The 12,220-nt window shown below is 33.2% G+C and overlaps 1 protein-coding gene across 5 annotated transcripts in view; it reads right to left on the bottom strand.

Annotated features, from left to right (window-relative positions):
- Nucleotides 1-12,220, bottom strand: part of FER (FER tyrosine kinase) — a 460,210-nt gene that overhangs the window by 101,807 nt on the left and 346,183 nt on the right. For all 5 annotated transcript variants that reach the window (XM_066381979.1, XM_066381978.1, XM_066381980.1 and 2 more), the window contains one exon: nt 1,589-1,712. In XM_066381979.1, the coding sequence (XP_066238076.1) occupies nt 1,589-1,712 (124 nt within the window). The remainder of the gene's footprint in view (nt 1-1,588; nt 1,713-12,220) is intronic.

Raw genomic sequence — 12,220 nt, 5'->3', positions numbered from 1 at the left:
ATATACAGTACTCCATCTGCAAAAAAAAGCAATCACTACAAAAGGAGCAATAAATTGAAATAACCACCATGCACAGAAATTAAAGAATGTTACTGGTAATTGACACATTAGTAAAATAGTTTCAATAACATGCATTATGATTTAAAGCCATAGTCTAATGATTTGAAAAAAAATTGAGAAAAAATGAGTAACTAGAGTAGAGAGTCTGATACTCAAAGTTTTTTAAACACCTGAGCAATCAGATTTATAGATTTCTCTAAAAGGCAAAACCTTTAATGTTATTTTTTAACAAGTGTTTTCATCTAATAAAATGAATAATAAAATTACTATCCAAAATCAACTGCTTTCTTAAGTTTTTAAAAATATCTATTATAATGTGATCTCTATTTATTGAGAGTAAAACATAAATATGATAACAGTAGCTTACTTTTAGGCATCTAAATTTCCAGAAAAATAGTTTCTCTATTAATATGTTTTTAAATATACATAATCATTGAAATATACATATATTTGAAACACAATAAGCCAGAATTTTAATTTTAGAATAAAACTGAACACTGAGCAAAATATGTGTGATGGGAGAATTATGTAAAAAAGTATCCATTTAAATGTGTCTATCAGGGGAAGGTAACTTAATTATGCTGTAATTATACATACTATATAACTCCACCAGAGTATTAAAATAAAAGCCTGCATAATAACACATCAGAGAAAGATATAACTCAATCTCTAAACAAGCTAAGATAAAGTCCATAGTAGTTCAATCTGACAATGAACCCTGCTCCATGTTAAACAATATTATGTGCTGTTTCCAATGGAAAAAAACTTCATCAATTGCCCACACTTCATTTTGCTTATATAGCTTAGCCATATTTAAGATCTGACATGAATTCTAAAAGAGATATTAAGTTATACTAACATTTAGCAATAAAAAACATTTCCAGCTACAAGCAATTATAACCATAATCTATAAAGCACTGAGGACAAGTCACTAGTTGTAATTTGATTAGAGAAAGTTTTCTAAAATTTCCTATAACTATAGTAGTATGATAAAATCTTTTACCATTGGTCAAATTCACTGTCATAAATTTTTTTTAATTATGCTTTTCCATGACTTTCTAAGTAATTTCTTTGAAAAATGCAAATAGTTAACATATGAAACCATCTTATTTGGCTATAAAGACTGTAGCTGCTTATATGACTAACTTGTGGTATATCTTACCACTGTTATTCATGATTAAAACAGAACAAATTTTCATTAGTAGGTAAGTCATTGCCTAATTAGGTATACTTATTTCAGGTAAGATAGAACAATTGTTTCTGTAAACTATACAAGAGCGGGCAAAAGTATGTTATAGTTGTGAATACATAAAACAGAGTTTATTCTTGTATTATTTTCCATACAAACTATAAACGTACTATTGCACACCTTGTATAAATAATTGTCAAATAATGCTTTCAAATAAAACATGAAAACCAAAAAGAAAATACAAGTTTTGTGAAAGAAATATACTGTTGTATTATAGCAAATAATAATTTTCCAGCATTCTAATAATAAAACAGGAAAATGTTTTAAATATGTTCTTACCTGTGTATACAGTTTTTACTCTCGAGATATGACATACCAGAAGCAGCATCTAATGAAAATTTCACTAATTGTTTGAGTTTTAGTTCATCTTTCTTTTTTCTCAGATAGGAGAGGAAATCACCTCCTAGAAGAAATGACAGGTGAGCAATGAGACACAATCATGAAAAAGATCACATTTATCGCCTATTATAGGTGTCTCACAGAACAAAAAGTGCTACACATTCGGCCATGCCTTTTGTCCACTTTGTCTGAGGTGAGGATAAAAGGAAATAGGAAAAGAACACATCTTATTAGAAAACAGATACCATTAACTTCCCTAGGTTCAGTCTAAGTCCTTGAAGTGCTTCACAGTGAGTATTACCTAACACATGGTTATTCAAACCAAGCCATACAATTTTTTCACCAACCTTCTTGACTAAAATTTTCTAAGAAATTTTATTGCCTCTAATAACAGATAGCCAGATAGAAGACTGCAATTATTGTAAGTTAAACAAAAAAATGATATTAAATTATCATATTCAGTGTTTACTAAAAGAAAAAAGGGATTATTAACAATACCATCACTGAGAGTAGAGCCAGATTGGGGGGGGGGGGGGGAAGGTTATGATTTTGCTAAGCTTTAGTTACTGAGCCAGATCACATTCTTGTGCATCAGACACAAGACAGATTCCAGTAATGTAGAGAAATATCTTAAATCAGCATGGTCCAAAAGAAATATAATGCAAGTCACAAAGTAATTTTAAATTTACTGATAGTCACAATTTAAAAAGTAAAAAAAAAAAAGATGAAATTTATTTTAATAGTATATTTTTTCTATAGCCAATAGATTTAAAATATTACTTACTGACATGTATCATTATAAAAATTTTAGTGGAAATATTTTACATTTTATCATCCTAAGTTTTTAAAATACAGAGTGGGACAAAAGGAGGATTATAGTTGTGAGAAGGTCAATTTATCCTTGTATTATTATTTATTAATTATTATATTATTTTCCATACAAAGAACTATAAACTTACTTTTGCCCCACCCTGTATGTTTAGCATTTATGAGACATCTCAATTTAGATGGCATTATCTGAAATGTTTGATCTGTATTTAGATTTCATAAAATTGACAGTTAAAAAAGTAGATTCATATACACAGGTTATTCCAAACATGCTTAAAATGTTCCAATAACTGAATCATGTATCAATTTTTTAAAACAATTAAAATTAAATAAAATTCTAAATTGTTTTTAAGTAGCACTAGCTACATTTCTTTTTTTTTTTTTTACATTATTTTTAAAGATTTTATTTATTCATTTTATAGAGAAGGAAGAGAAAGCACAAAAGAGAGAATCGGGGCAACAGCAGGAAGCATCAACTCCCATATGTGCCTTGACCAGGCAAGCCCAGGGTTTCGAACTGGTGACCTCAGTGTTCTAGGTTGACACTCTATCCACTGTGCCACTACAGGTCAGCCCACTAGCCACATTTCAAGAGCTCAGAAGCTACATGTAGCTAGTGATACCATGTTAAATAGTATAGCCTTAAATTGTGCATTTATTATTAATATAGCATTGAAGGCTATGGTTTGTTTTTCTTGTTAGGGTATAAAGAATTTTATTAAAATACAGAAGTTTATGCTAAACAAAGTAAGTCAGAAAAAGTCAAGAACCATATGATTTCACTCCAATGTAGGTTATACAACTGAAAGCAACAAATGAACAAACAAGACAAACTCATAGACACAGACAACAGTATGGTGGTCACCAGAGGGGAAGGGGTGGAGGAAAGTAGTAAGGGGTAGTGGACAAATATATGGTGACAGCAGATGTGACTTTGGGTGGTAAACACACAAAACAATATACAGATGATGTACATAGAAATGTACACTTGAAACCTATATCATCTTATTAACCAATGTCAATGTCACTCTAATTAATTTAATAATAAAAGAAGTTAAAGTGAATTAGAATAAATGTTCTCCAAAAATAATCATTCCTACTTTCTCTTTTCTATTAGGGCTTCAGATTTTAAGCTAGATTTTTGTAAGAGAAATTAGCATTTTAATTGCATTTCCTAAACTTTTTTTCTCCTCTTCACCAGGGATCTGAGCTTCCTAAAATGGAACAACTCTAGAGGTAAAGACTCAGTGGCTTTTTCTCAGTAACTAAAAAATAAGAACCTGCCTAATTCTCCTTATAATACTCTTTTTTGAACCTCTTATCTGTAAATCAAGTGTTACATAAATTAGGTGGGTCATTTACAAAATCAATCAGCCTTATGCTTAAAAATAATTTTAACAGTGTTAGACAATTAACCTTAAAAATAATTTTAGCAGTGTTATATAGTTAACCTTTTTTTCTGTTTATTTAAGGAGAATATCAAGTATATTAACTACTAGGAAGATTTTTGAAATAGTTTCTATCAAGCTTAATTTTCTAAACAAAACACATAAATGCAATAGTAAACAGCAAAATTAACCACTTATTCCTCACCTTTAATGGGTAACAAAAATATCTATTAAAGTGAACTTAAAATCAATATTTAGTTCAAGTTATTACTTGGACCAATATTCCCATATATGTATTAATTCTTTTGTTAGATAAATGTTGGTCTGTTTTAGAAAATGTAAACCCTTCTGTTCTTAAAACAGCATAGCATTTTGTTTATACTGTGGAATAATTTTACAGTGAAAACAATTAATTTGGCATTTGACTTAAACCAGCATATGACAAACCCTAAGTTCTGTCAACCCTAATATTTCTTCTTTCCCATGTTAGCTCATATTCAGAACTTTTAGATCTGTCTGCTGCTTTTTTTAAATTTACTTCTTTGCACAATCCTCTTTGCTTTCCCCAACCCATCCTAGATTGTAACCCCTCTGAAGAGAATTGTGCCTCTGTTGTTCAATATTGTAAATTTTAGCACCTGCTACATGTCTAGAATGTAATAATACCTCAATAAACATTTCTTGAATGAATGTGTAAATAATGCGCATACATCCCCCCTTTGCAGCTTATAAGCTAACCATAAAGAACCATTTTTCATTAATTTTAATATTTCTTCACTGGCCTTTCACCAATGGTTAGAAGGATGCTTTTAAAATACTTGTTAAAATGTTTAGGAAAGGATGACATTACATTTCTTTTCAATGGCTCCTGATGGATGCCAGAAAGCTCTTTCCATTCCAACAATAAAACAGCATATTTAAGACTCAGCTTATCTTGATAGATGCTTCTGTAACACAACTGTCTTAGAAATTACATCATTTAAAAAAATGATTTGCACAGAGCAATCCTTGGTAGATGACTATAAAACAACAAATGCACAATCTATGAATAAAGAAAGAAAAGTCAACATTTAAATAGCCTTAAGAACTGGCTGAAAAGTGATGCCAAGCCAATGAAGGTGAATGAAGTGTGAGAAGAGAGGGTTAGATACCGCTATCACTAGATACGTGACACAGCCCAAGATACAGGTGCGGGGGGTCTGATCGTCTTAGTTAATCCAGTAGTACGTTTGCCTTAGATAAGTTTCTTGCTTAACAAACTTAAAGTATTCAAGTAACTTTTAAATTTATTTCCAATTTATAGATTCCAGCCACAGACACAGTGACCTGAGTAAAGGGGCAGAGCCGCATGTGCACAGACCCAGCCAGCTTCTTGCAGAATGCTGTAGAGAAGTAAGGCCTTTGGTAAAAATTAATAATATGACTCAGTACTGGAAGCTTGAGCTTTGGGCAAGTGCAAGCATTAAGAACCCTGAAATAAGAACTCCCAGGGGGTAGAGTATGAAACTAAAACTAGAATACCCAGAAAATAATTCAGACAGGCCCAGAACCATTCCCTTAGGCACAAAACTTTATTATGTGAGGAAGAACTAGAGACTGACATCAGATCATATAAACTTCAGTGTTCATTGTGAGGATAGCGCCTATCCATTGGAACTCATTCTTTTGTCATTTTCATTAAGTATCAAATTAAAGAACCTTTAAGAATTTGTGCTAATACACAACAATCATGTATGCAGCATACGTGTGTGTGTGTGTGTGTGTGTCTGTATGCATGTATATGTGTAGGTGTGTGTATGCCTATACCTGACCACTGCAATTAAAAATCTCAGTGTAAAAAAGGACAAACAAGATCACTTCCCTTTTTAACTGTCTTTTTAAAAATTGATTTTAGAGAGGGGGAGGAGAAGAGGACGAGTGGGGCAGGAAGGGAGGGAGAGAGAGAGGGAGAGAGAGCATGTAACACTGTTTTGTTGTTCTACTTTATTTATGTATTCATTGGCTGGTTCTTGCAATGTGACCTGACCAGGGATTGAACCCACAACCTTCATGTATTGGGATGATGATGCTCTAATCCAATGGTTCTCAAAGTGTGCGCCAGGACACACTGGTACGCCCCAGAAGATTTCCAAGTGTGCCCTATGGTATTCCAGAGAAATATGTGCCTGTTGGGGACCAAAAAACCAACAGGATTTTGGAGTTTAGATTTTTGGGGACAGAGGTGTGGGGAATTGGCTGTAAGCTGACAGTCTGCCCAACCCCCCACCTCACTTGCCTGATTAGGTTGCAAAAGGCTGTTAAGCTGTGGTGCTGGATTGCTTACGCTACCCCCCCCCCCATGTTCCCCAGAAAGACTGGAGGCAAAGTTAAGATGATATGTATGGTGGGAGTTTTCTGCACTCAACACAATTAAGAGTAAAAACAGAGGAATTCTTCAATGGATTGATGAGAAAATGAAAGTTTGCCTTTCAAATATATGCCCAAACATTGAAGAAATGGCTAGGACACATCAGGCTCATGTTTCTCATAAACACAAGAATGAAAAAACTTAACACATTCGCACAGGGACCTGCTAAAATTACTAAATCTTACTAAGAATGTATCTATCTATCTATATAAATATATAAAAGATAATTTTTGTCGTTTTTTTATTTTTAACCCCTTTTTTACGAACTCTAAAAAGCATAACAAAAAATGTAACATAAAAATGTTTTTTAATGTCAGAATAAATTTAATTTTGTCATATTTATTTTATTTAATTACCATAAAAGCACATTTGGACTTTACATTTTTTCTTTAATATTTGACTTATTATAACATATTTCTCAGAAATTTGTATATAGTGTGCCTACAATTATTTATAGGATTTTAAATGTGCCCCAACTTCAAAAAGTTTGAGAACCACTGGTCTAACCAAATGAACTCCCTGGCCAGGGTTTGTAACTCTGGTTTAACAAGGGTTATTTGTGCATGAATAGACTGCATATTAAATTAAGTTAGAATGGATTATTTTCTAGCATTCTTCACCGGTGATGAATTTCTAAGACAATACTTAATATGCTTTATAGCCAACTTTGATTTTCCAGGGAGAGCATGGCATGGTGAAAAGAGCATGGATATTGAAATCAGGCTGATCTAGGACTGATTAGCTAAGTGGCCTTGGGGAAGTTGTTTAATCTTTCTAAACTTCTTCAAAACAAAAATTAAAATTAAAAAACAATTTTAAGTAAAACAAAAATCAATTCCATTTATTCCTCAAGGTGGTTTTGAACTCTAAATGTATCTAAAGAACTAAGCATGTGCCTAGCACATAATACATACAATGAATACTACAATTTGTTGTTGAAGTTCTTTTTTATATAAAATGAGGAAGAGCTGCAGTAGGGACTGGTTGTCTATCATCCATCTATTTTCCCTCACTCACCTCAATTTCTTTTAGGGGACTGGCCTTCTCTCATTTTGGAAAGTGTTAACCTCACCCACAAAGGTCACTGATTGGCTTAATTGATGAAGTACATTACCCTGTGCAAGTGATGGGTTCAAAGACAGGCATGAACTTTATTCAGGCCACTGAGATACTACAAGATACCCAAGAGGTGCAAGAAAATGTTTTTGGTTTTGAGAGAAGTGCCACAAAAGAAGGATGCTCTGCAGCTGAGGGTGTGTAAGACAGCATGCCCTACCATAACGGCAGGCAGCCTTCAAATGAAGCTATCACCATGGAAAGCAGAGAAAAGGGAAGAAAACAGTTTTTGGTTACATGCTGGAGTCACTGGATCCAATACTGCCTCTAGAAAGATTGACTTCCTTATAAGTTTTTCAATTAAGTGAACTAATAAAATCTTTATAATTTTTAATATATCTTCTGTACTAGCAACTCAGAGATTCCTAATGAATAAAGTCATCTCTTTATCAGAACATTTGGAGAATTAAAGAAGATAATATATATATTAGATTTCTGGAACAAGTAGGAAACAAGAAAAAGAAATGCTTCATTATTGTTTGTAGCCAACTTTTAGTGAGAGGATAGAAGCTATTACTACTAACAGCTCTTAAAGATTTCTTACTTCATGTTGTGAAAATTTGGTCTTACCTGTTGTTCAGTATTAATGAAACTCCGGGGAAGTAATCTCATTAAACAGACTTGGAAAAATCATGCAAACAAGAGTATTGACTTATCAGTTTGTCACTGGAGAAATGAGATCATCGGGGCTGTACCACTAATGATGTCTTGTCATTAAATCATATAGAAATTTTAATTTATCTTTGAACAACTTGAAAGTTTATTAAATTCACAGGTACTAGTCTCTAGTGATATATAAATGTATAATTCATGTCCCATGTATTTTAGAACATAAATTTGTTCCTAAAAAGTTTGGCCTAGTTATATTCATACATTTAAAATAGGATAATAATCAAAGCATTAATAAATTGTAGAGAGTTATTTGCGGGCTCCATTTATGCCATTCTTCAGGTTAAAAAGAAACATTTGCTCTTTAATCTCTATCAGTGAGAGTTATGGTTGTTAACCAGTTCATCAATAATAAGAGGGGAAAAGCTATACAATCACAATGAAAGTTGATTCAACTAGTACTTCATGAAACATAAAATAGGTTTTATATAACCTATTATATGAGCCAGAACAATTCTTGAAGAAGAAAAAATAAATGCAGAGGATACTGACTGCTACATGAGGGGTATGTATACTTAGGAGAAATGGGTTGCACAGAAGAAAAGATTAACCAAGATGTCGAATGAGGTGATGAGGGTTTATACTAAGAACTATCCAAAGAAAAACTAAAGATAATATTTGAAAAAACTCAATAAAAAGCTAGAAATGTTTCAGTTTGCAAGGAAACATGAAAAAGATGAAACAATGAAAAACTGAAAATGATTCCAATAAAGTGCTAGCTTTCCAGATTCCATTTTCTTCTTTTAAAAGAAGCACTTAATGAACAGCTTGCTTCCTAAGTATCGAAATTCAGCCAGGTCAGATGCAGAGCTGAGTGTGTGGTTTTCTTCCCAATTTGCATTAATACGTGACGTTATCTTTGCAGTTGAGGTTCCTTAATAGTCAGGTTCTGCTAACACTGCAGAACAGCAGGAAGCTTTTGCTTTTCTCCCTTGCAGATGATCTTTGAGGACTTGATAACAGTTATGATAACAGCTCCAGGAAATAAGAGTACATTTCATTTCACAGTATTTTTAACTTGCTTGTTCAAGGGGCACCAGCAATATATACGGTACATAATTTTGCCAGACATTATGTGAACTGCCACTTCAGATTCCACAGTCAGCTTTCACAAACCCACAGAGTGTCAGTACTAGAAATTACTCTGGAAATAATAAGTTTTTTCATAACATGGAGAAGGAAACTGAATTTACCTATTTTTAAGGTGGTAATTTTGGTGATATTATTGAAATTGTAAGGCAAGTGTCTGCAAGCTATGGTCTGGAAGCCAAAACTGGCCACAGCCTGATTTTTGTAAATAAAGTTTTGTTGAAAAACCACACATTCCTTCTGTGGATACTTTTACATTATGATGGCAGACTTGTGATAGAGACTGTATGGCCTTCAAAGCCTAACAATTTTACTACCTTAACCTTTACAGAAAGTTTGCAACTCCTGTTTTACGGTATCTCTCAGTATTTCATATAGCTGTAATCATTTCCACTTAAATAATCCTTTGATTATGATTGCTTTGTCTATTATCATCTAAGACCTTTTCACTGTGCATTTTTTTTACACCAGGTATCACTAGCGCTATTTTTTAATGCTCAAAAAGTAAACTGAAAATATAGATTCCCCAATTAATTTTATGTCTTAAGGCTGATATACATATTTACACATAAAAGCACACATATAGTAAGATCAAAATCCCCTAACACCCTCCCCTTCCACAACCCACTGCCACCAAGGCAAAGAAGTGCCACTGTCTGTCTAACTCCCTGCCTTCATGTCAAACTACTCACTTTTCTCTTTAGTGGCTTCCTATACCCCTCAAAGCTGCCTTTAATAAAGTGTAAAGACAAGCATAGACAAGAAAATCAAGTGTATAAGATTTTGGCACTAAAGCCTCCTGCAACACCCTTCGAACACTTAGATGCTACAACAGCATTTTTTCTTTCTAATAGAAGAAAAAATCAATGGAATGCTTATTTTGATGCCTCTATCTGCTGCAGGAAAACTTGCAGAGATCAAAAGAAGGCATCAATGCAAAGCTTCCTTAGATAGAATTTTATGAGATGTGGGATAAAAGACATATCCAAAAGTACATTTAAATTTAATAAGAGAAAATCTTTATAAAAGCTAGCAATAGTTTTAAAAATTGAATTAATCATAAGTAGATATTTTAGGGACATTGAATCAAGGTCCCCAAATTATATAACTGATTACTTTATACTAACCATTATATAATCTTATTAATTAATTAGAAACATACACTTATGTTTTCATATTTATACATTTTGGTCACAATCAGAATTTAATTTATGCAAAGGTTTTGATCAGAAATATAGTTACCAATTAAGAAACTTTCTATCAGATTACAAAAATATTATTTAAAATATACTTTTAAAGAACACATAGCAAAGAATTGGTGATGTCAGTATTAAGAAAAAATCAGAATAAATAGGAGTCTCCTTTTTCACTTTTTATAAAGTTGTGGTAAAAATCACATCATAAATTTATCCTCTTAACAATTTAAAGTGTACAGTATAATATGTACATTTTTAATTGACTTTCTTGGGGTGACACTGGTTAACATAATTATACAGGTCTCAGGAGCCCAATTCTACAGCACACCTCTGTGCACTGTATTGTGTGTTCAGCCTCCGCAAGTCAAGTCTTCGTCCATCACCATCTATCCCCCCAAGCCTTCCTCCACCTCCCACCCCAGCAGTCAGCACAGCGTTGTCTGTGTCCATAAATTTTTTCATTTTTTCGTCCTTTTTTGACATTGTTGTACAGCAGATATCTAGCACTTTTTTATCTTGCATTACTGAAACTCTAAACCCACTGAAAAATTCTGTCTTAATAAAGCACTTCAAAAGAAAGCCCATCCAAAAGGCCAATAAGCATATACAAATATGTTCAACATAGTCATAAAAGAGCAAATTAAAACTATAAAATTTGGTACTTCATACTTACCAGAATAGCTTGAGTTAAAAAGACTAACCATACATCATGCTGGCGAGGATGTACTGTATTTGTGACTCATATACTTTTAGTGAGGGTTTAAGATGGTGCAACCATCAGGGAAACCTTTTTGACACTTTGTACTAAAGCTAAACATGTCCTTTTACTATAAACCAGCAGTTTAACTCCAAGCAGACATAGCCATAAGCCATGTATACCGAAAGACATATATAAAAACAGTGAAAGCGACATTATTCAAATAGTCCCAAACTAGAAGCAACACAAATGTCCATAAATAGAATGGACAAATAAATTGTGATATACTCCTATAATGGGATAACATATAGCAATAAAAGTGAATGAATTCCTGCAACAACAACATAGATAAATCTAACAAATATAATGCTGAGAAAAGAAAAAAGTGCCAGGTCAAAAGAATATAGGAAAAAGGTTTATTCCATTTATACAAAGTTCAGGAAAATGGTCACTAAGAGTGTGTACACTTTCTGACAATTTTGAGTTTTATACTTTTAATTTCTGTACTGTTCTGTAATGTATTACACTTTGGTTCAGAAGTTTATCCTACTTACAAGCTAACAAATTAACCTGATATTTTTTCATGAATCAGAGACAAAGGACTTCAGCATGGGGGTGTGGTAAACAAGCCCGGATGGATGGATACCTGCATAGAGTGGGAACCATTACAGCAGGGGAACTGAGTTTGGGAAAGCTGCCCTTTTATAGCAGGCAGTAAGCCAGACTGTGTCTCATAGGGAGATGCTACTCAACACTCAAAGGCACTCACTGTAAACTAAGGTGACCAATCGTCCTCCTTTAGGGAGGACAGTCCTTCTTTTGTAAGTTTCATCCTCCCTTGAAAAGTGTCCTCCTACATGTCCTCCTTTTTGACATTGGAAGATTAATCTGTAAATATCCATGTTTGATCGATGCAATGTTGATCCATTGCATGTGATGTGACGTATTTGTATTTGACATGACGATTTGTCAAAGATCAGTACAGTGCGGCGAGACACAATTATGAGACGCATGCACGGGAGACCTTGAGAGAGTGCACGATATACCGAGCACATAAATGGCTTTGTGTACTTCTTACTGAAATATGACACGGCACATAGGACATTGTAGACTCATGATTATTTCTTTCTCAGTGAATATTCAATCATAGACAGGTAAGCACAATTCACATAAAATTCAATA

Source organism: Saccopteryx leptura, chromosome 4, assembly GCF_036850995.1.
Source record: "Saccopteryx leptura isolate mSacLep1 chromosome 4, mSacLep1_pri_phased_curated, whole genome shotgun sequence".
NCBI lineage: Eukaryota > Metazoa > Chordata > Mammalia > Chiroptera > Emballonuridae > Saccopteryx > Saccopteryx leptura.
The sequence above is the reverse complement of the archived record's forward strand: the minus strand, read 5'-3'. Positions and strand labels throughout refer to the sequence as shown.